Here is a 19,195-nt window from a genome sequence, read left to right as displayed (position 1 = left end):
CAGGAACAGGCGCCTAAGATCAGCGGTTTAAAAAAATGTGTTTTAACGTATTCGAAAGAAAGGCGAGCCTTGGCGTGAGAATGCGCTACGTCTGCAATGTTCGCATTCGACAACGGATGGACAGATATTGTCCGAAAGAGGAGACACACCTATGACACACGCCAGAACGGCGTGGCAAGACGGTTGCACCCAATGTGTAGATAGAAAGCGGGCAGTCACGATATTGCCAACTTCGTGCGCGCATTTTCACCTTCTTGGCACTGAAGACGCCCACGTTGTCTGTGTGTGCGTGTGTACGCGTCAGTGCCTTTCCCTCAGCTGCTTCAGCGGCGGGTGTAAGATCTGCTGAAATGACTGACATGTACCGAACAGCGGCCGCAAGCGTGGACAGCGCTCGCTCACTGTTTCTCCTGGGGGAGGGCATTTTGAAGAGGCTACAAATGACACCAACGGACTTCAGCCTACACGACAAGCTTAGACCATTTGTGCCGCTCTCCATCGCGAAGGTCGTCGAGCCGACCACTCCGTACCGACGTAATTTTTTTTCTCACCCGTTGTGTCGGTCGTGGCCGTGCCCTCTGCCTGTCCCCGGCGGGACTGGTGAGCCGCTGCCAAGTGCACTTAGCGGCGCGATCCTGTCAACTGGCGCGCGTCTTTAACAGTGCGCTCGTGTTGACATACGTGGCTCTGTCTTGACATTGTGTTGCCTGCTGCTTTCGCGCATTTCGCGCTACGTTTGTTCGCTGACTGCAGTTGGGCAAACACAGACGAGAGATAAACTCGGGGCGTACTGCATAGCGTCACAGAGCCTGTATATTAGAAAAAAAAGTATTTCTTACGTTAGAATTGTTCAGGAGATGCCAGGGCCAATCGTATTGCTGGACATATGCTCAGCGAAGGCAGTCAAACAATGGAAAAAAGCCCCTACGAACAAAACGTTTTTCGAATTGCGCGCCATCTAGATACGCGATCAAGAAGTAAATAATTTTCTTTAGAACTCCAACATGTTTTCAGTGTGGCGCAAGTTTCCTCTAAATTGTACAGGTGCTTGCAATGATAACATTCTGTCGATTTAGGCAGCTGTGCCTGCGAAATAAGACTTCGTAAGGGAAACACACACTTATTTGGGTGTGTTTTATTGTGTGCTTTATTGGGTTGTGCACAATGACGGCATATATAACTGATATACATGAACTACGTAGCAAACCACAAATTGTACAAAAGCGTGGAATTTATTATGCGCCGTAATTGAAACACTTACGCAAAAAAATAACAAGATAGCTTCTAAATTTCAGCTTTTTGAGATGATGGAACTTGTATGGCTGCGTCGTTCGAACTCAGTTGTAGGCTATAAAGATCAAAACAACCTGTGTTATGGCATATCCTGTCAAACAGGCCTGTATCGTTGTCAAAACCTGACATAGTAACTCCTGATTAGTCGCTCAACCTCAACGGGCACTGGATGTGTACGCAGGCGCAAGGCAACTTACAGGTGCAAGTAAAAGGAATTACGTCTGCCTTCTACGCACTTGGTACTGTGGTAAGAACTGCGCAGGATTCGGCCTAAACGGGCATCGGCGCTCCAAGCAATAAATAAAGCCAGCTCCCACACTGCAGCACAACTTTCCTGACTTGTCGAACAGCAGTGAATAGTTGTAGAGGTGTAACCGATGTTTCAGTTCCCGTTTATTGGTTTCAGGTATGGTAGAGTGGCTAACAATGAATAAATAGAAATAGGTCCTAGAGAAGAAATGTAACGGGACCATCCGTTATAGTGACCCTTACAGTACAATTGAAATAGCAGCTGAACAAAGTGGTTAGATATATACATAATTATCATCAAGAGTGCGAAAAGTAACTTTAGAATTGAAAAAAAAAACATAATAAATAGGGAATTATGAAAAAGTAACAAAATACAATATATGATATAAATTTTAAGGTACGCATTTTGAGCAACCATTTGAAACTTGAGTGTGTGCGTGACAGCTTTAGTGCGATGTTTGAAAATTCGACACGAATTATACGCAATCATTTTTTAGACATGTCCGCAAGAAAAGTGACTAAGCATTTGAGCTCAAATGTATATGACGCTGCTGCACTTCGCAAATTGGTGCAAACGACTTTGATGGCGATAACAACAATGACATGAAAAGTCTGAGCTTCTGATAGTTTTGTAGTTCCCTCATTACTAGGCACAGAGTGTAACTGCAAATACAGCACGCTAGTAATCTGTACCTGCCCGAGGAAACGACACTTAGGTTTTATCGCCGGAGAGGCCATATTATGATGAATCGAGTGGCTTTAGGAATCAACAAACGTCTACTCTGTGCCTTGGTCTTATTCGCCGAAAGTATTAACACATTTTTTTTTGTGATACGCGCAACTCCTATGAGCAAGGACAACCTTGTTCGTTGGTCGAGTTTATAATAATAATATTTGGGGTTTTACGTGCCAAAACCACTTTCTGATTATGAGGCACGCCGTAGTGGAGGACTCCGGAAATTTGGACCACCTGGGGTTCTTTAACGTGCACCTAAATCTAAGCACACGGGTGTTTTCGCATTTCGCCCCCATCGAAATGCGGCCGCCGTGGCCGGGATTCGATCCCGCGACCTCGTGCTCAGCAGCCCAACACCATAGCCACTGAGCAACCACGGCGGGTAGGTCGAGTTTAAGTCTGAGGCCGAATTCATCGTACACGTGAAGAGTTTATAAAAGATAAACGAGTCATAAGATAAAGGAATTCTCGGGAAGTGGACACGAGCCAAAAAAAAAAAGGTAATACTATTAAATAACGGCGAGAAGGTGTGACCATCGCTAGTCGCGACTCTCGAAGCTTGCGCCGCTTGCGCAGGCGCGCTTGCACGAGGCCAGTGATGGAAACCTGTTGGTGCCGGTCAGGCAGAGGCGCTTGCGCAGGCTCAGTCCTGACGTTCGCAGGCAGCGCATCTTCGCTTCGCCCGGCGCTTGGACGGCGAAGTAGGGGTACTTGAGGCGGTGGCTGGCGCAGACGCCGGACGGGGGAGTGCGGCAGAGCGGAACGTACGTCTTGTTGGTGGCGCACTTGCGGACGCACGCGCCGTGGCTTCCGAAGAGGTCCCCGTCCGCCATGGGGCACTTGCCCGACGGGAAGTCCCAGGGTCGGCAGGCGTCGCCTTCGAAGAACCACAGGCGCCTCTTCAGGTCGGCGCTGTCAAAAGGTTTTGAGAGAGAAGCCGTTTTTAGTCCGGCTGCAGGTGATGCCGGCGTTGATCGCGAGCGGCCCCTGCGCGCACACATGGGACTACCGCGAGAAGGCGTGGCATCGGCGAGACGGAAATCCAGAGTAAGGGCGAACGACAGATGTTGGTCGTCACAGAAATTAGAAGTCGGTGAGCAGGTTTAGGGTATCTATACACAACTTGTATGAAACTCAGCGTCTTGCTATGGGATGGACCAGAGGTAGTTCAGGTACCGAAACATTACCGTACGCAGTGGTACAATTTGATAAAGGTCGCACACATTTTCTGTTATTCGCACGGAGGTGAGATGAATCATACCTCTTATTTGAATTATGCTTATCAAAGCTGCGTCGGATATATGGAGTTATTGCTTGCGTAGGAACCGTTGAGATAGGGGATAAGTACAGCCTTATATGAGGCTTCCTCCGAGGTGTTTTTACTCTAGAACAGTACGCGACGAGAAGAGCCTATCGTGCCGAGTGCGAGCGCCAATGCCACCCCAAGTAAACGAAATAGGTGCGATGTAGAATGCATACATGCATAAATCGGCAGGATATTATTTATTTCGACGCCTGATATTACATTAAGGGACGTAACAATAAAAAGGAGGAACAAATTGCGCTTAAATAACAAAGTCAGATGATGCGGCCCAAAGGGAAGCGCATGAATAACAGAAAAAAAATCCCAATGCTTTTATTTCCCCAATTGCGCAAATGACTGCGTTGCTATGTATGTCAAGCTTCTGAAGCAGTGTAGGTTCATGACTCCTAAAGGGGCCATGAACGTTTTTCTTGGGGTCATGGAGGGTGGAGCTGTATAAACATTTTGCTCACTGGAATTGCGATGAACTTTCAGTCTTGTTGCTCGTCTGCGCGTTCTACGCCATTTTCTTTAACGGGCACTGAACATTTCATAGAATGACATCACTATTAAATTACGTCGCCTCTCGAATCTCCAGCCACAAAAAACTTTCGAATCTTTCAACCTCAAACGAACTTAGACGTAGTTACCGGACCTGTGAGCAGCTATCTCTCTCCTTTCATTTGCGCTACCACGCTGGAAGATGCGCAGTTGAACGTGTCGGCAACCGATTTAGCGATCACGAAATCAGCCAATAGCTGCTTGCGAGTATGCTGCATGAGGACATCTTGAAGGAGAGAGCTAGCAATTTTTCTTGCTGCTTTTGACACGACATTGTAAGTTTTCTGCGGTGTGCAGTCCAATCACATGTAGCTCACATGTTCGCAGAAGCCTCGTTAACATATCGGTATTGTTTTCTTCTGATGCCCAGGAAGGTGTTACAGGGTCCTTTTAAAAGTAATATATATTTGTTACAGATATATCACGACATTATGTTGCATATGCAGAGAGTATTAGCTTTGGCGGCAATATGGAGGGATGTTTCGGTAGCTAAGCCCAGAAAAAAATTTTGCCCCCCCCCCCCTCCCACAGACCTCGTCTTCTACACATCTGTTCGTTGGTTGTCAAAGAGCAACGTTCATGCGTGTGTATTTGAGCTTTTTGACGAATCGCAGGCATTTCTAGCAGGTGAACAGAAGACAAATGTTAAAGGAGATTCCAGACCCACTACTCGCCATACATGTTCGCCATACAGATGTCGTCAAGGCTTTCTTGGAGAAGCTAGCTCTTTGGAAGAGGAAAAATGAAAAGGGAATTATAACTTCCTTCCAACGTCTGCGTAAAGTCTTCAGTGAGGAATCACCTTGCAGAGGGCTGCAACAAAACATACAGGAACATTTGTCAATATTGATACAAATGAGAATGTACAACTGTAGCTTGCCTGCAGTTCTTTCCGATGCACTGCGAACGAGCATCCTGATGACATACGAGGGGAATTCTTAGAAGTCATAAACAACCCCACAGCCAAAGAGAAGCTACAGGAGTAACAATAGTTCAGCTACTCTACTCGCAGGGTCAAAGTGCTGTACACTTTCCCCAAGACCTGCAAGTTCGTCCTGAAAGTTCTCCTTCCTTTCGCATCGACTTACATTTGTGAAGGGGGTCTTCCGACTCTCCTAGTAATCAAGCCAAAGGCCAAAAACAGGTTGGATGCTCAAGCAAAAATGAGATGGCCTTGAGATACACAGAACCACGTAACAATTTGCTTTTATCAAGAAAGCATGTAAACCGTTCTCATTAAAATAGGTGAATAAATCGATCCTCGTGAAAAAAAATTCACAAACATTTTCTGTACCAGTCTGCTGTGGTCAGTGTCTTCTTTAATAAACTTAAACGTAATTGTATCTGGGTCATTGAAGAAGTTAAGTTATCCAGGGGTTCTTAACGGTAGGCAGTCACGGTACCTTTGGTGCTACCAGAGTCATTCAAGGACCCTGGTACCACTAAAAAGTGGTCACGTATTGGAAGAAAGTTTTAGAAACGCTGCTCTATGGACACTTAAAAAATCGAGCGCATAATGATCTGAAATTAATTTATCCCAAGAATTTTTGCATAAAATTCGCTCATTCCAATCTTGCCAAACATAGGAAAGATCTATTTACTTGCGTAATACCATTTTATAATTTAGCTTGAATCGCTTAACTTTCTTGGGCGATTTAAGATATTACGACGACTACGGCGAAAAACAAAGAAACGTTTTATGTAGTGTACAAAGAACGTAATAGTTTACTCGTGGGAGCCACATTATTTTTTAAGTCTTATGTGTTCTTGATGAGACGCGGTACTCAATCAGCCACAGCAATAGCACAGTGGCTATGGCGTCTTGCTGCTCAGCACGACGTCATGGGTTCGACTCCTGGTCGTGGATACTGTGTGCCGACGTGAAGAGTAGGTAAAAGCGCTCATGTGCTGAGGTATAGGCGGAAGGTTAACTAGTTCGAGGTGGTCGGAACTAATTCGAAGTCGCCACTAATGTGTGCTTCATAGCAAAAAAATGTAGCGACATCTTAATATAATTAAGCTGAGGGTGCAGTTATCTGAAGATATGGCTATGTATTTTACTTATGTAATAATTACACACGAAAAATGAGCTAATAACTTAAACAGCTGGCAAAATAGATCACAAATTTACATTTGAAGTATATAACCCAGAGCGTCTTAATGCAAGTGTGAACGTTATTTTCAGTCGGAGCGCACGCTTAGAAGTCCAATCGTGTCCAAGCGCCACTTTGTTGAACTGTCGCTAAGTGGCTATGCTGTTGTACAGGTACCTTGCGCCAAAGATTTCGAGAGTCGACAGCAGCGCCAGAACCCAAAACCTAGCGAGCGGAGCAAGCGAAACTCTAGGCGTGAAAGAAACATCCACCGTGACTTCTGCGATCGCTAATCATGATGCAAGTTTGTGCAAGATGTGGAAATCTCGAAGTGCGTGCTCTCTACGAGTAACTGCACATGTTTGCGATCATGATCAGAAGTATTTTCTTCGCATCCTTAGCGATCGGTGTGGGTGATGCTGGGCTGGGAGATAAGATCGTCGTTGCGCCCTCTGACGACCGCAAGGTGCCTGTTGTGCAGGGATGCGCAGCTGAAAACCAGCGAAGGCTAAAAACAAGTTCTCTGGAGGACATTTCAGTGGGAAATGCGGCACGTTTTTCTTGCAGAAAGGCAGTTTATATTCGGTATCATTGCCATCATTACTATACTTGACACGTCTTGTAATCTAATGCATACGTGGCCACGAGCCGTGTGTTCTGCGGCCCTGGTCTAGCGGACCGGCAGCTTAGAATCATGCGAGGTGTAAAATAATATGCGTTGAACTTCACAAGCACTCATACCATGATAATACAGTGAAAACAAGCACCAAGAACCATCTGCCAAATCTCGACACGGACTTACACGACGGAGGAACATCTGCGTCTGAAATTATTTTCGTGGGGAAGAACTGCACGTAGGCGAGTTTTGGTTTCTTCACATAATACCTGTTTAGTGTACAGTACTACTTGGAAAAAAATTAAGTAACCCCGTTATGGTCGTTTTCAAGGAAGAAATGGAGCAGAGTCTGTTCTAGCAAAGCGCCTTGCCAAAATCAGTACTTCCTCGGGGCAGAAGTGAAACTTGTTTGCTGAAGATATGAAATGAGGAAAGGGTTATTGTGATTGTAGGGAAGCCGGATCTGTGAATCTCGTGAAGGAAGACAAAAAATTATTTGTTGAAGCTGGGTGCGTGAATCACCTTAACTTTTTCCACCTCCTGCCACAGTGCTGTTCATCGACGATTCCATCAAACGAAATGCTAGCAGTACATGTTTAAGACGCGAAGCGATGCGAAGAAACAACGGGACAAGAAAGACGCTCTTTCCAGTGCTTTTCACAACCTTTCATGTTTTTTTTGCACAGCGTAACCAAGCATAAAGCAACCAGACCAGGAATACGTGCTGATGTATACTTAGGCAATTTTAGACCTAAAACCGAGGAACACACATGACAATAACTTTTACACTTGTATTGTGACAGTCCGTATTGGCTGCATCAAGTTGGAACATGTAACTTGAGAAAAAAAAAGGCTCCTCCTTCAAGTTACATGAGAGAAGCATCATAAGTGCACGACAATCACGCTGCTTCTCCAGAAACACTGAGAAAGGCGGCACAAATGCATCGCCACAACAAAAATTGTGATGTGAGTGTGGACGCAAATAATAATAATAATAATAATAATAATAATAATAATAATAATAATAATAATAATAATAATAATAATAATAATAATAATAATAATAATCAGCCTAGTTACGCCCACTGCAGGGCAAAGGCCTCTCCCATCCCATACTTCTCCAACTACCCCGGTCATGTACTAATTGTGGCCATGTTGTCCCTGCAAACGTCTTAATTTCATCCGCCCACCTAACTTTCTGCCGCCCCCTGCTACGCTTCCCTTCCCTTGGAATCCAGTCCGTAACCCTTAATGACCATCGGTTATCTTCCCTCCTCATTACATGTCCTGCCCATGCCCATTTCTTTTTCTTGATTTCAACTAAGATGTCGTTTACCCGCGTTTGTTGCCTCACCCTATCTGCTCTTTTCTTATCCCTTAACGTTACACCCATCATTCTTCTTTCCATAGCTCGTTGCGTCGTCCTCAATTTCAGCAGAACCCTTTTCGTAATGCTCCAGGCTTCTGCCCCATATGTGAGTACTGGTAACACACAGCTGTTATACACTTTCCTTTTGAGGGATAGTGGCAACCTGCTGTTCATGATTTGAGAATGCCTGCCAAACGCACCCCAGCCTATTCTTATTCTTCTGGTTATTTCAGTCTGCAACTGCATAAATGACCCGCCGTGGTTGCTCAGTGGCTATGGTGTTGGGCTGCTGAGCACGAGGTCGCGGGATCGAATCCCGGCCACGGCGGCCGCATTTCGATGGGGGCGAAATGCGAAAACACCCGTGTACTTAGATTTAGGTGCACGTTAAAGAACCCCAGGTGGTCAAAATTTCCGGAGTCCTCCACTACGGCGTGCCTCATAATCAGAACGTGGTTTTGGCACGTAAAACCCCATAATTAAATTAATTAATTAACTGCAAAATGCAAGCTCGAAGTCAAATAAATGCGCGCTATGCGCTTTGCATACCTTCCACACTGAGAGAACACCGGCGTGTCCTGGCATCTTCCCGACGGTTGACGGCCGTCAACGCAGCTCCTCTTGCAGCTCGCCCGGGAAGAGAACCTGTTGGCGCCGCGGTTGCAAACCTCCACACCGTACGCCGTGGTCGCCCGCGCGCACGAGTTTGTTATGCGGTTGAAGTAAAACTGGTGCTGGATTCTAGGGCAGTACGCGAAGAAGGCGAGATCGCACAGGTGGATTTTCTGAAAAAAAAAGAAAGAATTTATGCGGATCCGACGCACATTGAGAATAGATGTTTTGAGAAGCATGTTGTGTGTAGCTGTCTAGTCAAGGTCGTTTGGGCTTCTGCAGAGCGCTATCAGATGCACCAAACTGTTTGTGTAAGGCGAGCAATTGTATGCGCTGATTGTTTACTTACACAATAATACATTGTTTGTGAATCTGCAGAACCGACATAATACAACCGCCCAAATATTCAGCCGTAAGTCTATTCGCGTCATGGCATACGTCATGGCGCGAATATGTTTTTAAGGCCGATACGCGACGGGGTGGAGAAAAAGGAAACTGAACGTATATGCAGAATTCCCGTGTATGAGTATGTTTAGTGTAAAAACAGACATTTTCGAACGTTGTAATACGATGATGTGAAAATAATTTGATAATAATGGTTAGAATTGGCTGTACAATATGCACAAACTCTTCGCAAAATGTTTCATATTTGATTCGATGTTCCAGTAGCATTGATATTAAGTTCGATTCGAGTATTTTCTGGCACTATTCCATTCGTATTCGATTCGGTCTCAAGAACGTTACTATTCCCACACCCCTAAATATGACTGAACGACTTTCATGCAGTTCCGCAGGTACATGAATTTATATTTGAGGTGAATATTTTACGTTATGGATTCCCAGATAGGTTTGAAAAGGATTGAAGGCAATGTGGAATACCATGTACAAGGCGCCTCGGAAGGGTATGTTATGAAATCCCATCCGAAATACAGATTACCAGCCCCTCTTGCAATATTTCGAACGAAGCTTACTGAAATGTCATCGTAGACTGATTTATAATACGACAAAAACGTGAAATAATATGCGCGGTTGTCACCACCTGAGTTGTCAAACATGGAGGTCAACTTGAGTAAAACTTGAAGCAGCGCGAGAAAGACGAGGACAGTAATCGAAAACAAAGACAATAGGACGATTACTCTCTTCGTCTTCTTCGTGCGGCTTCAAGTTTTGCTCAATATTAACCAACTCGCCCAAATCAAGTTGTAGCTAATGCGGGTCAGCTTCAATAGCTACGCTAAGTGGGACACGGTAGCGGGTAGCGTCACATGGCACGCATTTACGTGGAAAGCTGTGAAACAAGCTATAAGCATGACCGCAAGAAAAAAAAAGACATTTCACAGGTGGGTATGCTAATATCACCAAGAACCTACTTATGATCCTTGGAGGAAAGTATGCCTAGCGATTTCCAGTTATACCTTCTTTGAGACAGGATAATCGGCGGACATCAGCAATGCCTTCTCATTGCCGGTGTTATTGCATCACCTATTTTCTCCCATTCTCAACTGCATTTATATTCCATTCGCGCGTATCCGGAAGTCCCACTCGCTTCCTCAGTGCTCATTTGGCTTTTGCGACGCCATTTTTACTATAACACGCGCCACTCACCTCTTCCGAGCCATGCTCGTCACCATTAGACTCCGACTCCTTGAACAGGAGGCCTGTCATCGGCTCGGTCGTCGTTCCATGCTCTTGTTTCCGCGTGTCGCTGTTTTCTGAGGCGGCGTTTACCGAGGTCGTGCGGGTGGTGCTCTGCAGTGCTTTGGTCTCGTCAACCATGGAAGGTGCCGCGTGGAGCAACCCGGAAGGCCGTGCGGGCGCTGCTGCAATGGCTGACGATTTTGCCTTCGGCGATGGCCTTGCACCCATGCGCAGGAACTCTGCAGGAGTTTACGAAAGTGGTCCCACGCTTGTGCCTCGCTAATGCAACTCCCGCTAGAAGTTGGAATAAGTAGCTTTTTTGCTTGAAGTGTGGAGGGGGGGGGGGGGCGTGAACCGTACGTTTAGGTGGGTGCAGGGGAAATGGCGTTTGAGAAACTATTGCGAAAAAATTGAAGGGTGAGAGACGTGGCCATGTATACGAATTCACAGTCTACCCATATAACCCTCATTCGGCTTCTGTTTTGATGGCTGTTGCTTAAAGGGCTTTGTTATAAGAGCTTAGGCCAAAGCGAAAAAGAGGAGGCAAATCATGACCCAAAAGCTGCAAACGTATTAACTGTATGTTGAAATCGACTGCCTCATACCGTTACTCAAATGATATTGCACAACAAAAAAAAAAAAAAACGACACGGACGTAAGAGGACACACCAAGCGCAAGCTTTCAACTAAGTTAATTGTACCACTGAATCGACATTATACATGTGAGGCAGTGAGACTGCGCATGCGCTTACATGAAAATGAGCTGCGCATTCATGTAACATAGTTAGAAGTCATGTGATGCTGCGTCCAAGAAACTTAGTTCTTTTTCTGTGAGAGACAGTGAAGGGAAGCTAACAGACTTATCACCCAATTTCGCAATCATCTGCGCTTCAGATATTTCACGGATGAGCTGCGTGCTGCCACGGGAAATAATCGTGCACTGGTCCTTCAATAGGTTTGCATCCATGATCGCGACAAAGAATCGCCAAGAACCCACCGCAGCCATTTTTTACGTTGTTGCTGTAATGTTGTTGCTGAGTAATGGATTACCGGAATGCTGCTCTCATTAACCTCATACCGTACAAGGTAATAAGATGGTGAAATTCTCTTGTATACAGAATCAATGAAATGAATCCCCGACTTGTCGCGGTCAGGATTTCAGGAATGCAGGTTTCCTCTTGACTAGGCATTCAATTTGCAAATTTTCCGCCTGTTTGCAAGTTCACAGCGGGTAATAAAGCTCTGCGCTTGTTTTCTCTCTACAAGGCCGACAGTGATGCTCAATTTATATAGTACGCTTCAATAATGTGCATGTTTCACTATGCGTAGAAAGATGAACAAAACGAGAACAAGGTGACAGCGGGAGCCCAGATTTCAACAAGTGGATTTGTCTTTTTCAAGGCCTTAAAAAAGAGAAGTCCATTTGTCGAAACGTTGGCTCCCGCTTTCACCTTGTTCTCGTTTTGCTCATCGAACTTGAATTTTTATCTCCCGCCTTCCCCCTATTTTCACAGTATGTGTAGATGTGTGTTACGGTCTCTATTAGGTGAGTACTATGCGACAGGCGATAGTATGACGTAGCGATTTTATGCATGGCACATGGCTGTTGCAAGCCGATATCTCTGAGCTCGGCTGTAGATTAACATTACGAAATCTAACAGTTTAGTACCCAAAGCGCCAGGTTGCATGGAGGTAAAAGTCAGTGCGTATGTGTAAGCGTAGGCATTATTGACTCGCTCTAGGCCAAAATTTTAGTGTGAGGTATGACATGGGAAAAAATAAATAAATCAAAAGGAACCAAGTACAGCTACAATGTCGTTATTTATATAAACTAAGATGATCTACTTAAGCTAAACGGAATCATGCTGATGTCAAAAATTGTAGGTAATGGAACCACTTCATCAGTTGCGCAAAGCAAGAAACTAAGAGGTGCACTATGCTTTTCGCGAAGTCAAGGTACACTTGAAATGTCAGAGCCACGCGCGCCTACCTTGTAGAATTTGTCAGAGCAGCAGAGAGGAATAGCGCCAGGCGTGCCCTAGACTGAACGCTTCTACCTTAGTTTTACTTAGCAAGTAAATTGCTTCTCTACCTCTTCAAAACTTTGATGAAAGGTACTTAAATGGCGTCTTGCACTCTGCAAACCTCCGGAGCTTTAGGGCTCACTCAGCTTTGGAAGGCTGACTCGAATATATTTTCGCAGATTCCGGTATCGGCTAAACAAAATTGTAATGACACCCTTTAAAAGGAAGTATGCTAAATTGCTTTGCAAAACATCTCCTATCGGGCTTTCTGACGTGAAAGGTATATGACGTGAAATGTGAAGAGTGTGGCTTGCTTAAACCGCATGCAAAGAAAACGCACTATTACATTATCGCCTTTATCTTTGCAGCCGCACTACTCACGCACATTACTCTGGTATCGTTGTGCTGAGGAAAGAAGCCATTATTCGTCCATGCATGTGTAGCGTCCGCAGACGGCGTCGCAGACAATTCACGCAGACACTGCTTGGACTTGTCAAATATGCGCAAACACTATGCCACCTGCTCATCTCCACGTAGCCCGGCGTCATTATCAATCTTATCAAACTTGATCCGACCAGTATAAGGACTGATGATGAATGTATTGTTTTGTGGTGCCAGAGCCAAGTATGCCGAAAGAACGCCCGGCGGGTATTAATGAGTTCGCAGTGGGGCCATGTATTACGAGTCGTACATGTTTACGAGATCATGGGCGTCGCCCATGATCTCGTAAAGAACTATCTTTACAATAGAAAGCAGTGTGTAAAAGTCGATGGCTTGTCATCTCCGACTACTGTGGTAAAACATGGAGTGCCTGAGGGGTCGATTCTAGGGCCCTCATTGTTTGTACTTTATATCAATGACTTATGTGATGTGCCTAATTCTCCCAAACTGGTCATGTATGGTGATGATACTAATATTTTCTTTTCCGCACCAACTTTAGCCCACCTAAACATAACAATAAACAATTACCTAATTAAGCTTGAACAGTGGTTGAACTCTAACAGATTAACCTTAAATATTAAAAAAACTAAATATATTATTTTTAAACCTCTCAACAAACAAAGCGATTTCGAACTCACCCTAAACTTTCAAGGAATGGCCCTGCAACGCGTTGCATCTGAAAAGTTTTTGGGGGTTTGGTTCGAAGAAACACTGTCTTGGAACATGCACGTTACTAAGCTCACGATTGAATTAGGCAAAGCAGTTGGTTGCCTCTACAGACTTAGGGAATTAATTCCAATTAGACTAAAGAATGCAATATATTATGCTAATTTTTACTCACGTCTTTCATATTGCACTTTAGTTTGGGGCACTACAACAACCACCAACTATAACAAACTGGAGCGGCTCCAAAAGAAGGTATTGAGAATCTTTGAGAACTTTAATCAACACCCCAGCCTATTACCCACTGGTCCCTTATTCATTAACCATAATATGCGTAAAGCGTCTAAGTTATATGACTATAAACTATCTCTCTATATGTATAAAAGTAAACTCCCACACTATACACAACATTCCCCGTATGACTACAGCATACGTAACAGGCTAATACCAGTGCCGCGTACACGTACAAATTACGGTAGATCTAGGCTGGATTACTGCATACCAACACTATATAATCTCTTAAAAAATCACATTAATTTCAATGCCCCACTTGGCACGTTTAAATCGGAGGCGCGTGATTACCTGATGAAGCAATGAACTTTTTCTCTTTTCCCCTGGCTGCTACATTTTCCTGCACCGTTTATGCATTCTGTGATAGTGTCCACCTTGTATGCTGCATCTGTATGAAACAAGTTAATTTATTCTTCATAATGTCTGTATCTGTATGCTGCATCAGTATGCTGCAATGTCATAATCTGTATGCTGCATCTGTATGAAACAAATTCACTTCTTCTTCATAATGTCTATATGTATATACAGTTGTTCGAATTTGTGAAATCCACTGCCTGCTGCTCTCTGTAGGCCCCCAGGTCCCGTCAAGCTGTCTGCGACAGCTTTTTGCCTGGGGGCCCCCAACTAGTGTGTTGGAAATAAAGTGGATTCTGATTCTGATTCTGATTCTAAAGGGGCTTAAAAACAGTCGCTACAAAGCGCATAAAACCTATATGTAATGAAGTTATGCCAATGGTTGAGAATGTGTACTATGGACACGAAAGTTGCATTGTGAAATAATGATAAGATAGTAAAATACGTCAGAGGTAAACCTTTGCGTGAAGTACTACTGTCTTGACAGAGCCCTTGAAACGCAAGGGCCTGGAGGCATGTGCTGTGCGAAACTGCCATAGCGGGATCCTCTGGAAAGAGTATGTGCTATGAATTTATGGGGCTGATAACATGTAACACGACATCATTCAACAAGCCTAGGAGTGCTTTGTTGACAAAAAACGGTTCTGAACCAAGAAACATTACCGGATAAAGAGAGATGTGCTGCCGGTATGCTAGAGGAAAAGGTTTCTGTAATAGAAGAGAAACTTGTGCGAGTTGGTGGTGATTCATGTTTCGGAAATTAACAGCGCAAAACAGACAAGGACGAAGGAAAAGAACACGACACTGGCACTGACTGGCGCTTCGTCCTTACCAGTTTTGCGTTGTTAATTCCTGGAAAAGGTTTCTTCCTGTTAGTTTCGGCTTCCCGACACTCAAGGAGGTCGTGGAGGATGGTCAGCCTCCAGTAAAAACACTTAACAACCCTTATTGGTCTTTATCTACCCTATCGAGCTTGATTCAACCCTTATGAACCATTACCGGTCGTTATCAGCCTGACCGCAATCTATACGGCTCTTATCAATTCTTTCCGTCCTCATAAACGTTGCAATCGAATGAATTATAGCAATCTGCTTGCCGCGGTGGCTTTGTATAATGACGTTCTGCTACTGAGCACAATAAAAAGGTTGGGGGTCTCGGTCATGGCTACAGCATAACTGATGGCGCAGATATACTCGCATAGCCAGCATTCGCCTCTCGTAAGGAAAACCAGGTGGCCGAAACTAACCTCTTCTCTCGGGCGTCTTGTCCTCTGCATAGTTTTGGGACGTCGAACACAATGATTAATTGAACGAATCGACATGCATGAGAATTGCACCTTTGACCAAGGAGGAAAGAACAGGACTCACCGTTGGGGGCACTGACATTTCGTACAAGAAAGAACTTCGACGAATTTGTGGCCGCTGGCACCAGCCTGACCAGCACGACACCTGTGGACAACGCCACTACACCGGTCAGAACCACGAGCAACGCGTAGCAGAGGCTCTGGCCCACGGGAACCTGCGATTCATCGGAAGTGTCCGTGCTGCACTGGGAGGAGAGCGTTTCGTCCGCCGGGTAGGGGTACGCTGAGAGGTAACGAAGCGCGGCGTCCCTGTAGAGAAGGATAGAGAAAGGCTCCTTGAGAAACTGAAGCGAGACTACTATGCATAGTGTTGGCATACCTTATAAGAAAAAAGAAATAGTCCGCTGCATTTATTCTTTGGAAATGATTAGTAATCTTTCTTATGAAGGATATGTAATGGTGAGGATATGTTTTACATGTCATTATGATTATTATCATGAATATTGTATCCCCATGCCATCCACTGATCACGAATCCTTATGGGCATGTCAGCAGACACAGAAATCCCGAATCTCACTGTCAACCACAATGCCGAATGCTACCACGACACAGTATAACTTGTAATCACTGTTCCCCAGTTCAAACTCAATAACAAGTTCCAGCATTTCTTGAAACATTGCTGCAACCCCGTTGCAATGGATATCCATCAAGCAGCCGCGCTCGATGCGCAGGAATAAATTGCTCTAGCATCCGTAAGGTTACATACCCCTTTTTTCACCTTGGCATATTCATTCTGGGCGATTCCCCAAGAATGGGAACACAACAGTGTCACGTACGGAGTGTCGAAGCTGTCGTTCGGTCATATACCCTGTGACCGAAGTTGCTTACTGGGCCAGAAAGCAGCCATAGAGAAGCTGGCTGCCTACTTAACCACATGTCCAGTGGCTCATGTTGCCTGCTCGGCAAGAAAGTCGCCAGCAGGCACCTAGCGGCTAAATATAGCAGCCAACTTGAGTCACTGGGTGAGAGAGGTTAGATACCCCCTTCAGCCACTGACTATGATATTCTCCAAGGATAAATTTTAAACTTGCAGGGATTGATGTTTTAGGTATACAGAGTACGAATGAAAAATTCACCTCTCCAGGACAGTTAATATGCAAATTCAGTGGCGTCCTGATATGGAGACACCATTACTCAATGCTATTCTTTTCGCAAGTAGTGTTGGCAGTTCACAGAAAAGAGAGATATTATTTATTGATGTTCGTGCGAGCGATGCATCAACGTATTCAAACGTTGTAATATTGGAAGAAACAGTCCTCAGCTGCGATGCACAGGAAAGCATTCCATTTCCGCCAGTGAACCATCGTTTGCGCCATTCTTGTACTTTCATCGCTGCGGAAACGGCGACGGGATTTGCAGAGGCCAGTTGCCCTTCAAAACTCACAAAAATGACTGCAACACATTTAGAGCATGGACGGTCAATTAAAATCAACTATTGCGCAAGGACATTAAAAGAAATGGTGCTTAATTAGAGCGATGAGAAAACTCTCAAATACAAAAGCAACAACACGGTCCAGTTCTGCGGGTCTGCTTCGCCCGAACGAAATTCTATTGATCTGGCATCGTACTAGGAGTCACGGATATCCAGACAACCACTCGGGGACGCGAAATAATTTCCAGTCCTACCTCATTCATTCGGTGGTCCGGAACCGAGAGTGCTTACCCTCTTCACGATCAAATAGTGCCTACGGCGACCTTTGTTGCACCTTCAAAAATTGCAGCCACTCAAAAATAAAAACTCAAAGAAAAACACTAATTTTTCGATGGTGAACTATATAGCGCAAGAAATTAATAAAATAATCGGTAGCTTTCTATTGTCGCACAGGGCCTGTGGGTCCCCGACGTGTTAAGGAAAACAAATGAGTGAGTCACGATGTCTCCGTATGGAGACACGGACGCACAAGGCAGCTTTAAAAAGCATTTATTCTCATATTTACTTAACTTGTGAATGCTGTGATGTAATTTAACATGTTCAGTTTGCTTTATTATGTGCAAATAATTACCTCTTTAACATTTCACCATATTTCAATTACTTTGTTTCCTTGTGTCAGTACTTGTCAAGACTCTGCCTCTTGGCTACAGTTCACTTCCCCTGTTTTGTTTTGTTTTTAATTCAGTACACGATGTAATTCTGTACAGCGTTGCGCCATGCTTTCAGTTTACTTGTTTTCTTGCATTATTACTTGTTAACAATTCTACCTCTGTACTGTATTTGCATTAACCTGAATTGTTTTACTTCTTTTTATTTGTTCAAAACGCAATTCTGTATACTATTATATAATGTATCAGTTATTTTGCTGTCGTGTGTAGTAATTTGTAGACAACATTACAACTTTGCTGCATTTTCTCTAACCTAATTTGTTTTGTTTTTTCTAATTAGAACAGGAGGACCCCTTACAGTCTTGAGCTTTGGGACCTGCTTCTGTATATCTTGTTAGTGTGCTTTTATTTTTGTGAGGGAATAAATAAAAATTCTTCTTAAAAACAGGGTCAAAATTATTCAGTAACGAAACCCTGAGTATTAAGTGTTCTTTATAAAACGTAGCTGTTCTTGACATAAACCAGGGGTTTTCAACTGTTCTCAATGTTTCAGTTTGCGTTAAAGAAAAATTTGAGCAGTGACTCAGCAGAGCTCCCGCGAAACGTAGAGGCGTTTATCTTGAAACATCGCTTTCGTTCGTACTGTGGCACTGCTTGCTATCAGATGACACTCATTGCGCTTATTTGTCTCTCTAATATTAGTTGCACCAGTGTACACACATACATGGAAGACATACATACATGCGTATGTAATGCATATCTGGCTCCAAGTTAACTGTATTATTGTTGCGCAGAAAAGATAACACGACATAAGAGTGCATGAAACCGATGGATCACCATGTGTTATAACGCGATCACACATTCACACATCGTTCACTGCTCTGCGCACTTCATCAATTTTGCAAAGGTTTTGCTGACGCATCCCGACAATTGCATGGGTATAATGCAACCAAGCGGAAGCCGCGTTGCTTTATTCAGATTACGTTTTAGAACCCGGTAAAATGCTGGGGTTCCAGACTTGATATTTTGAAGCTCTTTATTTATAGTTACTGTTCTTTTCAGCACGATGAGTGAAAATAAAGCAACCCAGTTTATGTTCCCGAGAGCTAGCGAAATGCTGCCCCGTGCAAGTGCATACCTCTGGGACGAGGCAAGCGGACCGGCGCGTTGGCTCAGCCGCCATTTCCTCTGGTCGGTAGCAGCTCGGAGCTCATCAAGGTCCCGGCGTCGCACGAATCGGTGCCACGAGGAGAGGATGTGATCGGTGTCCTGAGAGAGCGACGTCTTCGAAAGCGGCGACGTGGCCTTGGCGGCGCCTTTCTTCGGACGATCCATGAGTTCTAAGCCTAGTGCTGTTGGTTGAGACGGGTTCTTAATGCTGACGTTGTACGTAGTCTTAAAATCAGAGGCACACACCCACGAGAAGAAATTTATGATGATGATTCCCTCCCAAAATGGCACAAACCCACTGTAAAGGATAGGCCAAAATAGAGCAGCATAGGTAGATAGATGGCTTGGTATGGTATGAAATACCACCACAACCACCACC

At 44.5% G+C, this 19,195-nt stretch overlaps 1 protein-coding gene across 1 annotated transcript; it reads right to left on the bottom strand.

The window, feature by feature from the left end:
- Positions 1–2,033: 2,033 nt before the first annotated feature.
- LOC142591436 (uncharacterized) lies at positions 2,034–18,981 on the bottom strand. The gene is made up of 5 exons (XM_075703763.1): positions 18,785–18,981; positions 15,611–15,855; positions 10,438–10,709; positions 8,770–9,005; positions 2,034–3,190 (listed from the first exon to the last, which is right to left on the bottom strand). Exons 1-5 carry the CDS (start codon positions 18,979–18,981, stop codon positions 2,818–2,820), a joined length of 1,323 nt encoding a protein of 440 aa, XP_075559878.1. The 3' UTR covers positions 2,034–2,817.
- Positions 18,982–19,195: the final 214 nt, after the last annotated feature.

Source organism: Dermacentor variabilis, chromosome 8 (assembly GCF_050947875.1).
Source record: "Dermacentor variabilis isolate Ectoservices chromosome 8, ASM5094787v1, whole genome shotgun sequence".
Taxonomy (NCBI): Eukaryota; Metazoa; Arthropoda; class Arachnida; order Ixodida; family Ixodidae; genus Dermacentor; species Dermacentor variabilis.
This window is presented reverse-complemented; position numbering and strand designations above follow the sequence as displayed.